The 22,915-nt window shown below is 43.2% G+C and overlaps 1 protein-coding gene across 4 annotated transcripts in view; it reads right to left on the bottom strand.

Moving 5' to 3' along the window:
- Positions 1–22,915, bottom strand: part of Kif13b (kinesin family member 13B) — a 147,693-nt gene that overhangs the window by 110,293 nt on the left and 14,485 nt on the right. For 2 of the 4 annotated variants that reach the window (XM_075949955.1, XM_075949954.1), the window contains exon 2: positions 22,389–22,486. Coding sequence is in view for 2 of the 4 variants with exons in the window: in XM_075949952.1 (XP_075806067.1) it covers positions 22,393–22,486 (94 nt within the window). In the remaining 2 variants the exon portion in view is untranslated. The remainder of the gene's footprint in view (positions 1–22,388; positions 22,487–22,915) is intronic. The other 2 variants (XM_075949952.1, XM_075949953.1) reach the window with 1 other exon arrangement.

The raw sequence follows: 22,915 nt of genomic DNA, 5'->3' as shown, positions 1-22,915 counted from the left end.
TTCCTGTGGAGTGTGTTAACAGCACCAGGCTCCTTTTTATTGTTGTATTGTATTTTGTTTATTCAGTATCGGCTGGGCCTTTGAACTGCTTCCAGATTGGAGCCACTAGAAAGTACACTGGTAGGAACATTCAACAATAAAGCCCTTGTGCACACATTTTTTTTTATTCTTCTTGAAGAGATACCTAAGAATGTACCTGTTAAGTCACGTGGTATGGGTGTTTACGCCAGAATGATACTTACACTTTAGACAAGGCAAACTATATACCAAGTATATGTAACTGGCTGGTGTGTCACCAGCAGCACATGAGAGTCGGCACTGTCTTTCTGATACCAGACATTCAACTTGGGACACAGATCCAAGACTCCATTTGAAACTATGTTCTTTCCACTTTAACATTTGATGTCAGTTTTCTCCTAACGCCCCGCTTCTTTTACCATCTGGTCCCCTAGCCATAGCCACAAGATGTGAAAAGACAAATTAAAGACAACATAGTTTAGGAAACTGAAGAGGAGGGTGCTTGTTTAAAATGGCCTGGTTTGGATTTTTTTCCCCTTTATCTGTTTTTCTCTTGCCTTTAAATAAAGTGTGCAGCACAAAAAAACAGGGGACCAGCATGCATGAAACACAGAGCTGAAGTTTCCATGGCTCTTGCTCCAATATTGTTAGGGTGGCATGTCCTTCCTTCTTCTCTTGTCCTGTCCACCAACCTCTGTTCACTCCTACATGACAGCCTTCAAGAACCCACAGTGTAAAGGGCCACAGAATATCACTGACAAGTACAATGCTACAAATAATTCTCTAAGGAGAAATGGTGCCTGTATGTCCCTACATAAGCACTCAAAGCAGCCTGCCTGGGTTCTGCTCCCTACAAGAGGACACAGTGGTTCGAGGCCTGCTCTTACTGTCTGCCATTCACTCAAAAGGGACAGGGATTGGTAAATCCACTCAGTCAGCACAGGCAAAGCTATTTCTCCCATTGCTTCATCAGTAACCAGGTAAGTGTTACACAGTGACATAGGGTAGTCACAGAAACCAAGACTGGGCTTTGGAATATAACAGCCTGGGTCTGGATCCTGTCTACACCTAGGGCAAACACCTTTACCACTCTAGACTCCAGTAACAAGGAGACTCAAGAGATGGTGCAATAGTTAAGAGCATTAATTGCTCTATCAAAAATCAAAATATAAATCCCAGTACCAATGTCTGGTCTCTCACAAGCACCTAAAATACCAGCTGCAAGGGATCAGATGCTACCCTTCTGAACTAAATGGTCACCTACACACACACACGTACACACGCATGCACACACAAACACACACATATACGCTAATAAATAAATCTTTTTATAATTATGTAATTAGGGACTAGCATGATAGTTCAATGGTTAAAAGTCACTGATCCTCATGTAGAAGACCAAAGTTTGGTTCCCAGCACCTACATGGTGTCTCACAATCTATCACCATAACTCTTGTTCCAAAGGGATCCAATGCATTCTTCTGGCCTCCACGGATAACTGGATATATGTATGCATATGCACACAAACACATAAATAAAAATAAACCTTATAAAAAGAAAATACACACTTTGCAAAGTTCCCTAAATACATTCCCTTGCAATATGCACTACATTGCAGCAACTTACTACAGGTGATTTTGCTGCCAGTCACTGCTACATCAGCTCCTTCCTCTGATATCCTTGGCAACCACCAGTCCAATGTCTGCCAAGCTTGAGGCATTTGATGAACGCTTATTGAAATCAGAGACTAGGAGCTAGGCATGGTGGCACTGGCCTGTAATCCCAGCATTTGTGAGATGAAGGCAGGAGGACCTTAAGGTTATCCTCTGACACAAGGTAAAGATATCCTGGGCTACATGAGACTGTATCAAAATAAATAAACTTAAGGAGAGGCTACTTATTAGGAAACCACGATTGAGGAGCTGGTCAGATAGCTCAGTGGTTACGAGCACTGGCTGCTTTTGCAGAGGATTTGAGTTTGGTACCCAGAACCCACAAGGCAGCTTTACAACGTGTAACTCCAATCCCAGGGGATCTAACACCCTCTTCTAACCACCTCAGGTACCAGGTATATACATGGTAAATTTTACATATTGCAGGTAAAACACCTAATACACATAAAATAAAAATATCTTTTTAAAAAAGCCACTATCGAACAGATCATTGGTTTGTAAGATGAAAGATTATTTCAAATATGGAAGTGAAACATGGGAAGGCAGAAGAGAACATCTGTGAGTGACCACGAGGGTGAACAATATTGGCTCTTTAGCAAACTGAAAATCGTAACTATCTTACTGTAGGTAAACACAAGGCCAACCAAACATTCCGATCATAAACCTTACCATGATGATATAAGGGCATCCCACAAGGCCATGTGGGTTAGGGTGTGGGGCGAGGTTAAGCATGGGCTCCTATAAGACATGTCTGTGAAATTCATGAATACCCACAATGTCATAAGGGCAAGTGCTGAATCTGATCACAGCCAATCAAACATTTGGGACCAGGAACTAGCTAATCAAGCCTCTCATAACATGTGGATTAAGTATGTTTTCATAAAACTTCCATTTGTTTGTAAGCACTAAGATTCCATCTATGATGTGAAAAGCTTCACTTCCCTACCAGAGGCTCAGGTTCAGGTTACACTATGCCTGCTCAGCTGAGACTCTCAACAGTCTTTCCACAACTATGCATTTTACTAGCATGGAAGAAGGTTGGGAAACACTCCCCAAATGTCTTATTAGAATTGGCTGGCTAGTGGTTGCGGATTCCTTTAATCCCAGCACTGGGAGGCAAAGGCGGGTGGATCTTTTCCTAGATAGGGAAATCAACACCAGCTGTATGTACATGGGGTGCGGTGAGACACCGCTGGCCTGACTGTTAACGCACCCTTGATCTCCCACAGTCCCTCCCATTTACCTTTGCCTTCTCATAAATAATCCCAGAAAATAAACCAGATCCCAAAGTCTCCCCTGCTTCATGAGCAACTTATGACAGCAGCTGAGTCACCAGACAGTGCACATTTAGGAGCCGCACCCCCAGAGTCCCTCAGCTAGTCAGGTGACTACAGCAGTGTACGCATGAACACTAGCTGGAAAGGACAATAAACCCTAACCACCCCCCAAAAAACCATTCACTGGTCAGGGAGGGAGTCATAACAGAAGCAGATGAAAACAGGGATGGAGAGGATTGAAATTGCTAGAAAAGTCTCTACTCAGGAACACCAGACTTTTTTTTTTAGAAGGAAAGAGTCTATTTTGTCATAAATGTTACAGCAGACATTATCTCTTATTCCATGAATTCTGTCTAAACTGAAAACAGATGTATAGATTTCCGGGTTGGAAAATCCTTCACCTGCTCTTAAAGCTCAGCATTCAGGGAACCTTTCCATCTCTGTGCAGTATCACGTTAGCAGCTCTGACCGGTGTCATATCTACAGTCGCACACCACCTAGTTTGTCCTCTACACTGTCATCGGAGTACTTTCGTGCTGAGTGTGTGTAGTCTGGAGTCCCAAGAAACCAGACAGACCTAGTTTTGACTTTGGGCAAGTTACTTAATCTCTCTGTGCCTGTTTCTCAACTGCAAAAGGCAGATAATAAGGGAGATTAGGAAAGTAAATACATGGGAAGTGCGCATAGCCAAGTCAGGCTTCTGACTTTACACTACTCACATGGGTTCATTCTATGCCTTTTCTCCTCCTACCCCAAGATCATACTGTCCTTTATATTTTAAAGAGCTTGACCTCTGAACCCAAGCACAACACCCTCATCACATATAAAGAAGTGACGGGAACACAGTCATCCATCTGATCGACACAGAGGTAATGGTTGGCATATGATCTAAAAGCCCAACCAAGGAAGCTTGCTCTAGAAACAGGTGGGGGAATCTTTTGTTTGTTTATTTGTTTGTTGAGACAGGGTTTCTTTGTGTAACAGTCCTAGCTGTCCTGGAAATCGCTTCACTGACCAGACTGGCCTCGAACTCACACAGATCCTCCTGCCTCTGATTAAAGGCGTTCACTACCACCACAGAGACTGAATGGGAGGCTTGTGAACCCAGAGAAGAGTTACACTGCCACTTCTCAAGACCTTACCACCGAAACTGAGCACGCCCTTCACCTACTGATGGAGCAATGAACTATGGTATCAGCAGAGCCTGTGACTTTCTCACCAACAAACCCAGCTGCTTTCCCATCACATTCTACCTGCTGCAAATAGTTTGGGGTTTTTTTTTTGGAGGGGGGGCAGAGGGTGTGTACATGTACAATGCACCTAAGTACAGCGCCTGCAGAAGCCAGAAGAGGGCATCTAATCCCCCAGAGCTAGAGTTACAGGGGTTGTCAATCTGTCTGGCAGGGGTACTAGGAAGTGAACTCAAGTCCCCTGCAGGAGCAGGATGTGCTCTTAACAACTGAACCATCTCTCCAGGCCTGTTGTAAGTATCCTGTTAGTATCATATATACCCAACACAATTTCAAAGCCTAAGCAATTATTACCAACACTAGATCTGGCTAGTTAGTGGTAAGGGCGTATCATTTCTATTACACATTTCCAAAAACATTTCTGATAATTGTATTTCAGTACACATCTGGTCTCCTTTATAATCCTATGCATTTTCAGGCTTTATCTGACAAGCAAAGGGTTCATGGCAAGAGAACAGTTAAGAAGATCTGCTCTAGAAGCAGTTTTCGCATGCTCCCAGTTATCTCTTTCTGATCAGCACTAAAGGGGTTGTTTACCAGAAAAGAAAATGCTAGAAATAATTTTTCACTGGGACAATGTACAGATCAACCAAAACTGGATGCAGACACCTCTGTCCTGAGAGGGCAACTCACAAAGAGCAACAGCCTCCTACTCTTCTGCATTGGGAGCTGAGTTCTTGGCTAGGCCCTCCCTAGGCCAGAAGAATACCTGAATCCTGCTACATGTGTCTCCAGGGAAACTTTCCGGCTAAGCACATGTCTGAGAGCTGTGACCTCACTGGGCCTCTAGCAACAGCTTTTACATGACTAATGTTGTGGCTGTCTGCTAATAAGCATGGTGCAGAATTAATCAAGGTTATACTGTCCTACCTCCTGGTGGTGTGGTTGCCCTTTCACCTAAGTCTAATCACAGAAAGTTACTATACTATCTCATTATAAATGACCACAGGGCTTAGATCAGTCTACAACACCCAGCTATGCTAGCAAGCTCCATGAAGCCTGGAAAACCCCCGTTGTTCTACCACTATTTTCTTCAGGTCAACACTCCTGAAACACAATAAACAGTCATTGAGTACATTAGTGAAAACAATATTCTTAGCCATGGTAGGGTTTCTGACTCCAGAATGTGATTTCTTTTCTTTTTTTTATTTTAAGGCAAGTCATATTTACCTTTCCATTATCAAGCACCTTGCCAAGATCATAAAAATTAGGTGTCAAGATCTCCTGAGTAAATTGGGAGCGTTGGGATCATGGGAGACGTTAGAGGGAGGAGGGAAAGGAAAGGAGGGGAATGAAGAAAAATATATAGCTCAAGAAAAACAATTTAAAAAAATTTAAAAATTAGGTGTCAATCAACAGCATGAGCCAGAACTGGTAGCACATACCTGTAGTCCTAGCACTCAGAGTACTGAGGCAGCAGGAGTCTGAGGGATGATGCCCTGTCTCAAAAACCCAAAACTAGTATAAGAGCTGTAAATAAATGTTGTTTGCCATCAATGGGAAGATTTAAAAACTATACCTTTATTCAGTACTTGCATTTCCAAGGTCTCTAAACTGCCTACCTACACTGATAGCTCCTAAACCTGTCAATCAGGACCAGAGTCCTAGCCTGAGGACAGTTCTTCGTGCAACTGTAACCAACTCTAGGCAATATTATGCCAGTTGATGCTCTTCAGAGAAATCCCACAATCCTGACATCTGGAGATTAACACACTAGCTCCTATGAGTATTTGTGATACTGTCAGTGTAAAGAAACCTGGTGTAGCTACTGCATGTTCAACCCAATCAATACTTACTGACTGCCCAGCATACACGGTTGAAAAGAATATCTCTTAAAACACGACATGGTCTGACAAATGACCAGATAAGTCTACCAGAGCATAATAGTAGCCACCATCTACTAAGTATTTAGCATGAGCCAGGTGCTTATATAAAGAGCTGGCCATGCCCACGGCAACCCTGCAAACCATGTGATGCATAGAACCACCACCTCCACCTTACAGAAAAGGAAACTGAGGTTCCAGGAGGGAATGTGAGCTTCCAGATTTACACAGAAGGCAGCGAGGCCCAGAGCCCATGGACCCATTCTAAGTCCTACTGCTTCCAATCAAGACTGCCTCTTGCCATCCCACAGCTAGGAGGATAACTAAATTCCAGCAGCAGCAGCAGTACCTAAACCCAGTGCTTGTGGGATTAACAAGCCACTCTAGGAAGAACAGGTCCGACCTCTTCCCATAAAGTTGATTCTTGGAAATGATCAGTACCAAGTCCTTTGAGGCCAAGGGTGAACAGGAAACTAAATCAACCGTCAGTGAGGCATGAGCAGGAGATTTGGCACAGACAGCTGCCCCACACTGAGTCCTAAGCAAGCTGAGCAGAGGGCACTGAAGGAGCAGGAGAAGTGGGGAGGCCTGAGAATGTGTGTGACTGTGTCTCAGTGAGGCTGGTCAGAGTTCAGGCTGAGCTGGCAGCAGGCAGGGCTGAAACGTGATCAAAAGCTCTGAGGAGAGGGGAGAGAGGCGGGGATCTGAGGCAGTACTGAGATGTCTGATACAAGTGACAAGGAGAAAATCAGAGCCTGGAGATGCAGGTGAGGCTTCTGGAAATAGTAGCACTGAAGTATGTCTCTGGCCCATTACCCCGCTCCACGAAAACAGATGGAGGCTGGCAAGCAGGCTCAGCCAGTGCATCTATACTCAGGAGGGGAATTTCCACCCAGAAGAGCTTTCCTAGGCCACAGAGAAGGCAGAATAGCTTAGTGATAGGACACTTGCCCGCAGTAACCTTCAAGAACCAGCACCACCAAAGCAAAATAAAATCTACTCTTTAAAAACAAATTAGAAGCCGGGGAAGAGGGTGCAGACGCACGCCTTTAATCTCAACACTTAGAGACAGGAGCAGGTGGATCTCGGAGTTTGAGGCTAGCCTGGTCTACAAAAAAGTTTCAGGACAGTTGGGGCTACACAGAGAAGCCCTGTCTTGAAAAGCCAAAAAAAAAAAAAAGAAGAAGAAGAAGAAGAAGAGGAGGAGGAAGAGGAAGAGAAGGAGGAAGAGGAGGAAGAAGAGGAGAAGGAGAGGAATGGAAAAAAAGGAAGAAATTAGAATGGGATTGGAGTTGGCTCAGCAGTTAAGAACACTGGCTGCTCCTTTAAGAGGCCCTGGTTTCGGCTGCCAGTGCCATAGTTGGCTCACAATCATCTATAACTGCAGTTCAGAAGCTCCAAACGCCCACTTCTGCTCTCTGTGAGCACCAAGCATGCACCTTTTACAGTGATCTTCCTTTTCACTTAGGAATACTTTCAATTATTTGTTAGATTATTTTCTATATATTTATAATCAAATCAGTCCATCTGGACCAGCAGAGTATTGGTTTTTCAGGAAAGGCACACTCAGTTTCTCCCTTTTCTGTCTTCTTTATGACACAGAAAGACACAAGGACTTCATATAGCCCATGTCACTCCATCACCCTGAAGCATCTGAACCTCAGTCAAAAGCCCCCTAAAAACAGTTCCCTCTCAGTTCTTCTGCTCACTTGTGACTCCACACACCTCTCTGTGAGCAAGGGACAGCTGGCGAACTCAGAACCAGGGAATCCTTGCCCATTGTTCCAAGAGGCCTGCAGTAAATGCCCAGAACTGCTCACTCGACATGCTTTGGTGAACAGTGCGGTAACCTTCAGAAATATCACAGGCTGAGGCTGTGGATATGGCACAGTGGGTAAACTTGCAAACATAAGGACCTCAGTTTGATGCCCAGAACCCACATAAAAAACTTGTGAGTGGTGGCACATGTTTGGAATGCCCACACTGGGGAGGCAGACAGGTGGACCCCTGGTGTGCTCCCTGTGCTCACTGGCTGGTCAGCCTAGCCTGGAACTGCTCAGTAAGTTCCAGCCAGTGAGAAAAATTGTCTCACATGCTACACACACACACACACACACACACACACACACACTCTCTCTCTCTCTCTCTCTCTCTCTCTCTCTCTCTCTCTCACTCTCTCTCTCTTTCTCTCTCTCTCTTTCTCGAGCAACAGCACCTAAGACACTTAGATTAGCTTCTGGCCTCCAAACACACATAAAAGCACATACTAAATAAATAAGTAAAATAAGCAAATCAAATCACAGGATGAATAAGATTCTGTAGCAACATAGAAATGTTATTTTAAATGACATTAATTAAAAAGGAAATTATGGTATTTGGTGGGGGAGGGGGGTCTCACAATGTATCCTTGCCTTGAAGTCCTGGCCTTCTTGTCTCAGCTCCTGAGTACTGAGATTCTGTAATTCTATGTATTTACAATTTTTTTTAATGGGGGTGAGTTAATGAACCTCAAAGCCCAGGACGAAAGTCAGGAAGAATAATCTTTGTCACAGAAGTCAGAAAGAATTGGCACTGCTGGACTGGTCTCAGTGATGCACACCTGTAATCCCAGTGTTCAAGAGGCAGAGGCACGAGCAGGCTGATCTCTGGAAGTTCGAGGGCAGCCTGAACTATATATAGGAGTTACAAACCAGCCAGGGCTACACAGTGAAACCCTGTCTTAAACAAACCAAAAAGAAAAACAGGGAGCAGGGAAGGAAACAGACTAGAACAGAAGAAAACAGATTAGATTTGGAACTGGAGAGACAGCACTTTCTGCTCACATAGAGGACCAGGGCTCAATTCCCAGAACCCATATGCAGCTCACAATTGTCTGTAACTTCAGTTTTAAGGGATCTGATACCTCTTCTGACTTCCAATGGTAATCATACACACATGGTGCCCAGACATACATGCAGACAAAAGGCTCATATACATAAAATAAAAATGATTTTTAAATGAATCTACACTGGTGGTTGGAAAGGGAGAGACATACAGGAGCCCTGACAATAACAAAGGAACTGGGCTTGAAGAGGTCAAAGCCTAGTCACAGGGACAACAAACCCAGCACTGTCAGATTTTCATGCTGTTTAAACATATGACAAATGAGTTTATACATGAAGTCTCCTCATTTTTAAATACTGAAGTTGCAGGCCAAACCAAGCACTCTTCTGGGTGACTCAGGCTCCTAGTACAACATCCAGTCTGTGTCTCACAAACAGTGCTTCATCTTCAGAAAACAGGTACATTACCCAGTAACTACAATCCTAACATTAGATACCCGAGAAACAGCAGATTTAAAACAAAGCCAGTGCCACACACAGAAAGCAGGTGGTCAGAATGACAGCAGAACAGAGCTATGTGTTATGGGCATCTAAAGGTTCCAGTAATGAAACTGTCACCCCAAGAACATGCCTAGTGAACAAACACATCCACTCCTGGGAAAGTGAACTGGTACAGTGAGCAGAGAGAAAGGCATACAAGCTCAGGCCATCGTTAGGAACTGGAAGGACACCCAGCTCTCAGACTCAGATCGGCCTTCAAGCCATTGTCTTAAAGGCAACATCAAACAGGGGCCCAATCAGAACAACGGTAACCAGCAGGCATTGTAGGAGCAGACTCAGGTCTAAACACGTATCCGCGGTTCATGCACACCTTACTCACAAACCACAAAGGTAAACACACGGGATTGTTAGTGCACCTGCATTTTGACTGCGGCCTGTCATGAGATTGGGAGCAGACTGTTCAATCTTGGGCATCATGCCCGTGCTCAGAAAGTTTTGAGATTATTAGAGCAGTTCCAGTTCTAGACTTACACATTAGGGGTCCAGAGTGGTGACTCTTGGGAGGCCGAAGCAGAGGCAGGCAGATCCTTATGAGTTTGAGGCCAGTCTGGTCTACAGAGCAAATCCCAGGACAGCTGAGGCTACACAGAGAAACCATGTCGAAAAACAACAACAACAATTACAATATTATGATTCTGTTTTAACAGCATTCAAATGTTTGAGTAAATGAAATTTCCTTCAAAACAATATAGGAATGAAGAAAGGGAGGGAGGGAAAATAGGACATTGTTGGCCACAGATAAGGGTTTTATATTATGCCAAGTTTTCTATAACAAAATTCTTAAAATTAAATGACAAATATTACTTCTACATCCTTTCTGATCCTTATCTAAATTCCATTTTGGTTTCTTAAAGGTGAGACAAAAGCATTACTGGCTCTATTTATCTATCAAAACATGCAGATACATGCAATGCTACTCTTAATAATTATGGCTCACCCTGGAAGTTTTAAGCTAGGCTGGGGTAGAGCTCAGTGGCAATCTTGGCCCTGGCTCTAATTCCCAGCGTCACAAAACAAATTGATTTTATTATAAGCCTAAATAAATTAGGCTTGATAAATGTAAAGAAAAAAATAAAATTTACCACAAGATACCTGTGATTTAGTTTTTTTTGTGGTTTATTTATATTTTAATTTATGTGCACTGGTGTTTTGCCTGCATTTATGTCTGTGTGAGGGTGTCAGATCACTTGCAGCTGGATTACAGACAGGTGTAAGCTGCCATGGAAGTGCTGGAAATTGAACCTGTGTCCTCTGGAAGAGCAGCCAGTGCTCTTATCTGCTGAGCCATCTCTCTAGCCCCAACACCCATGTTTTCTAAAATAACTCTGTGCATGAAAGTTAAGGACTCCAAGTTACTCAAGAAGGAATCTGCAAAAGAAACTTCCCCTAGGGAACCAGGCAATCCTCAGAATAAAGTCACACTACTTCCCTCTGAGTCTGCAAAGCCATGGAGGAACATATGACTGCTCCCCACTTTCCAGCTTTGCTGTCCAAGGACTGATGCCGTGACTACATACAACTAAAGGCTAACAGATTGTCCTAACTCTTGGCTTCATGTGGGGCCACTGGATCCACAAATGCTGAGCTGATGAGAAAACCTTCCAAAGGTGCTGTGAATCAGCTACATTCCCACATCACATTTCTTCATGAGTGCTGCTGCCTTGTCTTGAAATGTAACTGCACCAGGGGTAGTCCAATAGTCCATCTACTCTGGAGCCTACGACAGGAGGACAAAGCCTTACAGGGCTGAAGGGAAATGTGCTGTGGTAGTTTACCTGCAGTGAGTGGACTTGCAATCATGTGGGAGGCACCCCGGTACCTCTGGAAAGGCTGAACTGGGGAAGGAAGACCCCTCTGAACATAGGCAGCATTACTGAAAGGGTTGGGGTCCTGGACTGAATAAAGAGGAAAAAGGAGAAAGCCAGCTGTGCACCAGCATGCATCTCTCTGCCTCATGAGGATACAAATGCAAGAGTTGTCTCATGCTCCTGTCCTGGCCAAGGTACCTACACCCTCCCTGCCAAAATCAGCCCTTCCTCCCTTACGCTGTTTTCGTCACAGCAGTGAGAAAGTAATTGATGCAGATGCCCAGAAAAGAACAAAGCACGCAACAAAGCTCTAATGTCAGGACTGCTGCCCAAACTATTTATAATTAAACAAATCAATCTAGTTGATCATACACTGGCCATTTTATGCTGAATTCAGAATTTAGCAATTCCAACAGACTTACTATCTGCTCACATAACATGGAGTCCTCATTTTACCAAATGTAAGCATCCTTACAGCATTTTCTAAAGTTTATTCCTTTTTATTACCACTGAAAGTAATAAAAGCATGAGCAAGACAATACTCACATATCCAATAACAATGATAAAACATAAATAAATTCTAAGCCAAGCCTGTGGCACACATCTACGATCCTAGCACTTAGGAGATAGAGGCAGAAGGATCAGAAATTCAAGGTCATCCTCAGCTAAGTGCTGAATACTACAGGAGACCCTGTTTCAAACATAAATAAATGTATATACATTCTTCAAGTATTGATTCTATGATAGGTAGATGCCCTCCATACTCTTTATTCAGAAAGCTTAATTAACAAGTTATCAACTTGATCAGTTTAACAGCCTGCTAGACTGTGCTGGTCAAACTTGGCAAAATCTATACTTACTATAATTTGATCGTATGTTTGTATTAACTGCATTCAATCACAAATGTCTTCTTTACAATCTTCCCTGACTCCTTTCCATAGCCATCCTCGAACATACATAATTTACTTGCTCAGCATCACAGTGTTTCTGTAAACGGGAGCATGTACAGAGCCATTTACAACCTCTGAGCACAAAATTATGCTCCAGCCCTCCCCATAATGAGGGCAGACAGGCTCCCGGGGGAAAGGCTCTTATGAAATTAAATCAGACATGTACGAGTCTCTAGAGGAGCACTTTCTCTATAGGCGGAGCTGTTAGTCTCGCACAGGCCATTTCACAGCAGAGAGAACAGGGATGTCCACTGAGCATGCCATAATTACATTTTGCATGACTTCCTTCAATTAAAATCTTCATTAAAATGAGCATCCATCTAGCAACAGAGACATTTTTAAAAGCCATTATCTAATATGACCTAATGACACCTTCTACTAATAAGGTATTAGTCGGAAAATGACTTCATATGTTTCAAAAAAATTACCAGCATAAGCCCTCCCCCAATATATTGTGCAAGAGAAAAGTCATCTCACCACTCTGTGTTTTACAAGCACCAATCCGTACACCCACCAGGATCAGAGCGAAAAGAGGTTGGAAGTGCTTTGCTCGTATTAGATATTCATTAATTACCTAATGAGCTTGACTAAACTGATGCCTCTAACACATCAGGAGGAACAAAGAGGTTTCTAATGATTTACTAAGTGGACTGAGATCCACATCTCACACACACTCCTCATTAGACCAGCACTCCTAAACTCCACTGCTCTCTGATTAGATTCAAGCATGGAGGACAGGGGAGCACCCTACGTCTGCTGTAAAAGCAGAGACATCCATGCCATCCTTGTTGGCGTCTGCCCCCGTGTACAAGAACAGTTCATCGTGTGGGACACTAGAGAAATCAGTTTCTGGGTGAAATCAAGATCTTGAAGTACTGGAGGGTGGGGATGCTGTCATTCTTTTGGGGTTTTGGGGTTTTGTTTGTTTGTTCTTGGTTATTTTAGTCTTTTTTACTTTTTGTTTGGTTTTTTTTGAGACTGGTCTCCTGAATTTCCAGGCTGATCTCTGGAGCGGAGGCTATCCTTGAATTCCCTAAAAGGACTGCCGCCACTCCCCACACGCTGAACTGCAGGCGTTGAGATCTTGACATCTAAATCTCCAAAGGCTTTCAACTTCACAAAGCTCGAGTCTTAAGATCTGACAGTTGGGATGGGAGAGTCACAAAGGAGAAACTGTGCTTTTTTTTTTAACATACCAAGCTTGGTGTTAACAAACAGACATGCACACACAGCCGCATACAGCACACAGTTGGAACGGAAAGCAGAGGCCGAAACAAGAAACCGGAGTAACTGGCCGGGCGGCTGGAAGTACAGCTGACATGGGAGAGGTCTTTCCTTTTCAGGATTCAGGGCTGACATTTAGAGTGGCCCCTCTGAGAGATACAATCTCTTCAAAGGGTCTGCTGTACACCAAAACACCCCACAGCCACACTGGATCAAAATTCACTGCCAACAAGACACAGGATAGGAAGGCTTCTGGTCTCTTGATTTTTTTTAAAAAGAAAAAAAAATTACAAACAGGATTTGATAAAATAATACCAAGGTATCACTTCCCTCCCCCAAAAAGATGGTAATATTATGATTATATTCCTTTAATCTTTTGTCTTTAAAAACCAGACGTTCAGTTTTATAATGTGGCTGATCTTTTCCAAGTCAAGCTTCTGGCTTTTCACGGAAAAACGTATTCATGAACACCTGACGTTGTGGACATGCTCTACAAACACAGTGAAAAGGCAAAGAAATACAAGGGAGGGATAGCAAATGTGGAAACCAAAGTGCAGAGGGAAGGGTTCAGACGAGAACAGATGAGGCAGGCTTCAGCCTACAGAGGATGACTAACTGAGCTGAGCTGTCAGGTACATAAACTTTCTTTCTTTAGACTTTTTCTCAAGCTACAGTCTTCAAACCTTGCTCAACTTTTTTTTAAAAAAAAAAAAACTCCCACTGAACAGAAGTAACCAGACTCCGTTTACCAAAGCATGGGATTCAGATTGGAAGCCAAGGACTGAAGCTGGCTAGACTTGTTTTGTTTGGACAGTACAATGTTTTATTTTGCTTTTTCATTGTAGCTTCAGGCAAGACACACACTCCCCAAGTAGCTGGAGGCACCTCCATTATCCTCATAGTGAACCAAAAAACCACCCCTCCTGAACTCCTGGTGGAACATGAAACGGTACAAGGGCTTTGGCAGTTTCTGAAAGGCTAAGCATAGAGGTCAACCAGAAGAGGTGGCTGGCGGGGGTGGGGGTCCCTGAAGGGAAAGTGTGTTCAAGAAGCCATGCTTAATAACAGGGGGACACAGTGAACAAAAGCAATGCTGTGTCTGGTTTGCCATAGGACAAAATCCGGATTAAGAGCAAAGACTGGAGATTGGAGGACACTTAGAAGGGCTAGGACAGCATTTTTTTTTTTCAGCAAAATAAACTGGATCTGAAAATCAAGCTGAGATACATAAGCAAGGTTGGGGCTCATGCTGAAACAGGAGAAATCTCAGTCACTTTGGAGAACCAATAAAGGAGGCAATTATAGGTGTCCTCAAACTTTGTTCAAAGGAGCATTATACTGTGAGCTATCACCACCTATGTCTAAAAAGAAAGTATGTGATATTCCAATAAATGACGGACTAAATAAAGCTGCAGAGTTCTTCACTGCAGGCTCATGGGTCCATTCACATGTAAACATACATCACTAAACTGCTCAAGAGGGAACTACTGCCCACTCTTCTCAGGTACACAGGACACTTTCTTCACACTATTTACGGATACCTAGGAATGCCAGTCTGAGAAACAGCAAAGCAGAGAAAAGGGAAAAGGTTGTCAAGTGGCATTATCAACCCAATGGAATTTAGAGCCTCATTGCTCCAGAGTGTAAGCCACTGGAAAACAGAGAGGATAAAAAATTACATTTTAGCTGGGCAGCGGTGGCTCACTCCTTTAATCCCAGCACTGGGGAGGCAAAGGTTGGTAATTTCTGTGAGTTCAAGGTCAGCCTGGTCTACAGAGCTAGTTCCTGGACAGACTCCAAAGCTACACTGAGAAGTCCTGTCTCGAAAAACAAACCAAAATGTATTTTAGGCAGATATGTCTGGGACAATAGATTAAATATATACGGTATATATCAGTACATATTGCACATAAACCTGTATGTGTCTGTGATGGTTGCCAACCTTGGTTGTCAACTTGACTGGAACTGAAATCAACTAAGAGATAAGCCACTGTGCAAGCCTGTAAAAAGATTTTTTTTCTTTCTTTCTTAAAATGTTATTTATTAGGGAAATGGGACTCAGATACCACAGCATGTGTGTGGACAACTTGCAGGAATGAACTCTCTTCCACCTCATGATTCCTGGGGATTGAACTCGGGTCAGCAAGCTTGGCAGCAGGTGCCTTTACCCACTGAGTCAACCCATCAGTCCTGTGAGGAATTTTCTCACCAAGGTTATTTGAAGCCTAAAAGTGAGTGTCACCTTCCAGGGGCAGCCAAATAATGAGAGGTGTGAGGAGAAAGGCTGAGAAGTCATCAAGTTCTTGGCCTCAGCAGCAAGAAACAGTCCCAGCTGGCCCCTGCTGTGTCATGTGAGCGAACCTGACCAATCCCCTTTCAAAATACATAGTTCTGTTCTAGTGAACGTGACTAATGTAGTGTGTACATACATGAAGATATGCAACACAATCCCCCACTCAAAATCTAAACATTAGAGTGAAATTAAACAAGCAAATGAAAGGCACACTACGTTCTTAAGAGTCAATAAATTGGCTAAATCCGAGTTTGAGGCCAGCCTGATCTATAGAGCTAGTTCCAGGACAGGCTCCAAAGCTACAGAGAAACCCTGTCTCGAGGGGGAAAAATGGCTAAATCCCTGAAATGGAAGTTGTCTGTGGTCTGAGGATTCCTGGGCAGTTCCCGAAGCTTTCCAGAGGGTCTGGAAGTCAAAACTATTTCCATAATAATGCTTTTGACCTTTTAACTGTGGTGACATAAAAACCAGGAGTGGCAGAACTAAGGTGGATCAGAATCTGAGAAGGCTTGGCTGGATGGTTTCAGGACATCCCAGTGCTGGCACCCTAGAACAGTGACTCTAATAGTGGCTCTGCTTCTTCACAACTGCACTGACAGAGGAGCTGAGGGTTGAGCTTTCTCAGGATGCAGTTAGTTGTCACCAGACACGGTGACAGTTCCTGTGTAATGATGAGCACACATGAAGCAGAGTCTGCCACTTTCCACAAGAAGCCACCCTCATGTGCTCAAGAGAAATGGTGCCCGAGAAACCACCTACCACGGTGAAGGGCACTAGAAATTAAACGTGACTAAGGATTGTTTCACCTGCTTAAGAGTGGAGCATGCTACACCATATTATTGTAATTAGTTACAGTGCAGTACTCCAAAATGTGGAGAATGAGCATTAAGACAGGTTCTTCCTGAGCAGTCATAGTTGGCCTAGAACTTGCTGTGTAGACCAGGCTAACCCTGAACTCATAGCAATCCCATGTCCTGTGAGAACAGGTATATACCACACCTGGTATCTAATGTGCTAAATTAAATTAGACACTGAGAATGTTACTAGCTTTAAAAAAAAAATCTACACAAGGTAAGAAATTAGTCATTCATTAGTTCCCAAATGACTTATAATTATGTTGCTGATGAAGATCTGGAAAGCCCCAAGGATGGATCTAGAAAATTCAACTGGTTCCAGCTAAGATATTAAAAAGATATTTGACTGAACTAGAGTGTAAGCACAGTGACTTTATATGAGAAAATAAATAAATAGATAAACTATCTCCAGTGGGTGTTCTGTGTAATCACATTAGGAAGGGGATACAGTAGATATAAGTATTTAACTTAATAATGTTCCCCATAGCCGGGCGATGGTGGCGCACGCCTTTAATCCCAGCACTCGGGAGGCAGAGGTAGGCGGATCTCTGTGAGTTCGAGACCAGCCTGGTCTACAGAGCTAGTTCCAGGACAGGCTCCAAAGCCACAGAGAAACCCTGTCTCGAAAAACCAAAAAAAAAAAAAAAATCAAAAAACCCAACCAACCAACCAAACAAAAAAAAAAAAAATAATGTTCCCCATAATGTTGGTAAGTAAGAGGAAATCATTTCCGTATGTGATGAAATGTCTCCTGATTCATGAGCAAAGATTTGACCTGATTTCCCAAATCAATTGATGCTAACAGGGATTAATATCCTATTCACTTCAAATACAAAATCAAAGGTCCTGTCTGGTGTGTGTACACACACATGTGTATAGGAGCATATGAACGTGCAACCATAGGCATGTAGACGCCAAACGACCAGCTCGAGTACTGTTTCTGAGATTCTGTCCACCTTGTTTTTTGAACAAGGTCTCTCCCTGACCTGGAGCTTGACAAGGAGGCTGGGCTGGCTGTCCAGCAGGCCCCAGGGGATCTACCCATTGCTGCCTCACGAGTGCGGGGAATTACAATGTGTGACACCACCCCAGCTTTTTTATATGGGTCCTTAGGTCTGAATTTAGGTCTTCATGACTGCATGGCAAACACTTGCCAACTGAGCTCACTCTCCTGCCCAGGGGAGCCGTCTTGTTAAGAGAAGGCAAATTAGTCACTAAGTGCCCAATCAACGTTGGGAAAACTCAAAGTTTTCAGATCCTGGGCCAGTGAAATGACTCAGTGGGTAAAAGCACTTGTTGAAAAGCTTGATGATCTGAATTTGATCCTCTGAACCCCTGTAAAGGTGGAAGGAGAGAACCAACCCCATCAAGTTATCCTCTGACCACACACAAAGATTTATTTATTATTATTCTTATCTTATTATACCTTTGTGAGTTTATGTGCCACCATATGTGTGCAGGAGTCTGTGGACCCAAAAGACAACATCAGAACCCCTGAATTGAATTACATGCAGTTGTGATGTATCATGTAATGCTGGAAACAAAACCTGGGTTCTCAACAGGGGCAGGAAGCCCCACTGAGACATCTCTCCAGTCCCAATAATCGGTATTTCTAAAATTTCTCGTCCTGAAAGGCTGAAAACTTTAGAACCTAGGTAACTTCTTGATAGCCACAGACACTCAAGTTCTAACTAAACATGTTGATTTTTTTAAGTATTTACCACCTTTATTAAACTCTATTATAGCATGGACTTTAACTGGAATGCAGTATTAAAATAATAACAGCACACTGAGAGTAACAGCGGACATTTCTAGAGGGCTCACTGTGCACCCGGAACTGACTATAAAACCCGGGCTATTCCTGAACTCACTATGTCCCGGGCTGGCAATCCTCTTGCCTGCCTCAGCCTCCCAAGAGCTGAGGATACTGATGCAAACACTTCCAAGTTAACTGAAAATCTCTAGTTTCCTAGTCATAAGTACAGCTCCTGTGAAGCTGTGATCTGTTACTCCATACTCTACAAGATAATGATGTCACTAATGAAAATTTAAGGTAGGGCTGGAGAGATGGCTCAGTGGTTGACAAAAACTGCTGCTCTTCCAGAGGACCACAGTTCAGTTCCAGCACCCACACAGGGTGGCTCATAGCCCAATGTAACTCCGGTTCCAAAGGATCTGACGCTCTCTTCTGACCTCAGCAGGTACCTGCACACATGAGGCACAGAGACACACATACTAAAAATAAACCTTAAAAAAGTGTAAAGAAAAGATCTAGTACTTTTGAGTATGATATCAAATTTTAACCTCTTGATTTATGATTTCCTTCTTATTTCTTTTCAAATGTATGAAGCTAGCTTAAGCAACTGACTCCTACATTTGAAATTTCTATTTTCTCTTTTCAACTTGATATTTTGAAAGAAAGAAAGAAAAGAAAGAAATAAAAAAAAAAAAGAGAGAGGAGGGAGAGGGGAGGGAGGGAAGGGGGATGGGCGGGCCAGCCAGCCTGGTCTAGCTTATGACATCCTGTGGAAGAAAGGAGGAAGGTCGAGAGGGAGATCTCATCAAGTAATCTTTTGCACACTAGCAATGTTCTGTTCCTTTTTCTCATTCTTATTTTATTTACTGCTCTTGCATGGGTCAAAGGATATCTTTCAGGATTCAGTTCTCTCCTTCCACCATGGATTTCAAGTCACTAGGCTTGGTGTCAAGCACTTTTATTGGTTGAGCAATCCTTTACATGGTACTGGTTGTAGAAGAATATCCAATTTATAAAAATTCACCAAGCTGGGGCTGGAAAGGTAGCTCAATGGTTAAGAGCACTGGCTGCTCTTCCAGAGGACCCGGGTTCAATTCCCAGCACCCACATGGCAGCTCACAACTGCCTGTAGCTTCAGCTCCCTGGGAGCTGACACATTTACACCAATGCACCTAAAATAAAGTTAAAATAAATTATTCAAAAAAATTCACCAAGCTATGCACTTCTCTGTACATGTATATACTTAAATGAAAATTTGTTCTTTAAAAATCCATGGTTCAAAGTTGAGCATGATGGCGTATGCCTATAGTCTCAGCTCTCTGAGGCAGAGGCAGGGAGATCGTTAATTAGTTCAAGGCTGGCCTGGGCTACATAGTTATACAGGGATACCTTGTCTCAAAAGTCAAGTTGCTTAACTTTATTTGGCCAAAAAACCTTATATGTAATTATACTTAATTCTTCTTGGAACTTTGTACTCTACAATAGTAAATAATATTCAATTTCTATTCTTACTATATGAGAGAAAAGAACCATCCAAAATAATCTATATAATCAAAACGTGCTACTTTTTCACAGACCTCCAAGACAGGAAGATCTCGGGGGACAGGTACTGTTTTAAGTTTGTAGGCTCACTTCATTTCAGTCACTTTCTCAGGCAGCTACACCCCATAATCTGAAAGACTGCACCCAAAGACAGTGGGCATATCTACCTGTCACCCTACCAATGCCATCCTTAGAACCCAAGGCTTGGAGGCTGAATGCTTCCTTCCTCTAAACCAGAGATGCTTATTGGGTAAGAGCACATGCTACCATCCCTGAGACCTGAGGTCGAAACCAGGGAACCACAAGGAAGAAAGAGAGAACCAGCTCCTGCTGGTTGACTTCTGATCTGCATATGCATACACACAGACACAGAAACACACACACACAAGAAATAACTTCACAAACTATAGCGTTTTCCACTAGCCTTGAGCAGGAAAATGGGACAAAACTGACCACACAGACCCACACAATGGACATACAAGGCAGATATGCTTCCTCCTGGCTTGGCCTCCTTTGGGACATTCATCTTGGAACTGGTCACCAGATTATGAATTGTAGTCTTCACACATCCTCAAAGACATCTCCACTCAACAGAAGATGTGAACTACCAGGCCTGATGTCCACAGCCCTTCCAGATGATTCCGAACCCTGTCTTCAATCTCCCAGCCAGATCCTACATAACATGGAGTAGAGCAAGCCATCCCACTGTGCCCTGACTGGTCTCCTGAAGCACAGAAACCACAGAACAAAAACTGATGGCTGCCATTTTAAGGTACTATGCTTTTGAAGTAACAAGAGATAACAGAAGCACCGGGTGAACAAAGTGCAAGGGTGAGCTGCCATGCCTTAGGGAGGCAAAGTCAGAATTCTGAGCGCAGTCACTATATCCAGATTTACACGAAGTTACCCACGGATCCAAATAATGCATCTGTACTGCAAGTCCCCGAAGTGAAAAAAAAAACAAAAGCAATGCCCCACAGAGCCATGTGCATTTTACTGGCCAGTATGAAATCCTGGCAAACTCTTTTGGTAGCCCAAGCTAGCCTCTAACTCAAGATGAGCCCAAAGGTAACCTTAAATTTCTGATCCTTTTGACTCCACCATGAGTGCTGAGATTACAGGAGTCCACCAGGCCTGGTTTATGTGGTGCTGGGCATTCAACACAGGGCCCTATGTATGTGAGGCAAGCACTCTACCAACTGAGCTACATCCCCAGACTCTCAGTATCATGTTTTACAAGACTATACCCTTAATATGTCATTAATAACATAACCCATAATCCTTATTACTAGAGATACTTAAGAAATATCTCCACCATCAGTACAATAAACATTTGCAAAGCACTTTATGAAATATTTGACCAAACATTAATTTGATCTTTGAAGGAAAAAAAATTATTCTGTGAAATAGGTAAATCTGGCATCATAGAAATTTGGTTCAAATAAATTAAAATTAACTAGCTACAAGGCAGGCATGGTGGTTTTCACCTATACTCTAGCCACTCAGGAAGCTGAGGCAAGAGGATTTCTATGAGTTCCAGGCTAGCTTTGACCACAAAACAAGGCCCTATCTAAGAGAGAAACACTAGCTACATGACAGCTATGGATGGATTCAATCCAGAATCTCTGACCCCACACCCAGCAATTGTTAGATTCAAATCAAAAGATCACCATAAGCCACACTACCCAGTTTTTACAGAGTATCTGACTTCCAAGTCCAGGGTCAGCACAAAAGCATCCCCAACTTTCCTCTGCTTTCTACAGCACCAACTTTTCCCAATTCACCTCCTGCTCATACAAGCCAGAGAAAGGTATGGTAGCATACAGCTGTAATCCAGCACTCAGGAGGCTGGGAGCAGAAAACAATAAATTCAAGGCTAGCCTGGGCTACAAGGTAAACCTCCTTGTCTGCTTCCTGGCGTGTCTACGATCTGAGTCCAGCTTAGTTATCTAATTCATTTCACTCCATTTTTTGAGACAAACATAATTAATCTCATTTGTTCTTTCCTAATTCACCTTCTCACTCTTTCCTTCTGTTCACACATTTGTCCAAATTCACAAGTGATGCTGAAATATCTGTCCTCAGTCTGAGAGGATCAGGGTGCCCCTCAAAGAGTTAGCAATGTGCAGTAATTAAACTAGGTGGTCTCCAGTTCGCCTGTATTTAGAAGAGACAACCTTCTAAGGGCTGCAGGAAAGTCTTCAAGAAGGTAGCACTTGGAATTGGCCCCGACTGATGGCAGGACTTGGGCAAGCCTAAGGAGAAGCCTCCCCACTAAGGCGTCCGTGCAGTCTCCCTTTCTGCCCTCTCTGCATTCACCTGCCTGGATCTTCACCCAGCACTACCTGTCCACAGTGCTCGCCCTTATCCGAGTTTCCACTATCCGGAGCTCTGTCTGAAACCTCGTAACATCCCCTCACCACTCATCTGCAGCCTGAGAACAGCCTCCTGGTAGGCTGCGTCTATGTCTATAGGGAGCGCCCAAATTCGTCCAGGAGCCACTGATAATTTCAGTGAACATGACATTGTTTCTTAACTTACCGGGCATCTCCTTTGGAAAGATTTGTATTTACAGGATTCAGAATAACTTTGTTTGCTTCGACATCCACCACACATTTGGTATGTAAGTCAATTTCTGCAGATTAAAAAGAAAAGAAAAGCCATATTTAAGAAATGAATAATTTGGGGAAAATATTTAACAGAAATTCCAGTGTTTCAGGAGAAATACGCTAAGAAGAGAAGGGAACTTTCTCAATCTAATAAAGCTAGCATCATACTTGATGGCGAGGGACTAGACGGTTCAACCTCCAACATCAGAACAAGGATGCTTACTGCTCAAATTCTGCTAACCACTGTACTAGACATTCTAGTCAGGGCAGTCAAGCAAGAAAAACAAACACAGGTATTCAGACTGGGAAGGAAGAAAGCATGAATCTCTCTATTTGCCGATGGTTCTGTCTTGTGTACAGAAACGTCCTATAAGATCCACTAGAAAAAGACCAAACAATTTGTGTGTGTATGTGTGTGTGTGTGTACACACAATATGCTTCTGAATAGTTAAGCA

Source organism: Microtus pennsylvanicus, chromosome 15, assembly GCF_037038515.1.
Source record: "Microtus pennsylvanicus isolate mMicPen1 chromosome 15, mMicPen1.hap1, whole genome shotgun sequence".
Taxonomy (NCBI): domain Eukaryota; kingdom Metazoa; phylum Chordata; class Mammalia; order Rodentia; family Cricetidae; genus Microtus; species Microtus pennsylvanicus.
Note: the sequence above shows the minus strand (reverse complement) of the source record. Positions and strands in the feature narration are given on the sequence as shown.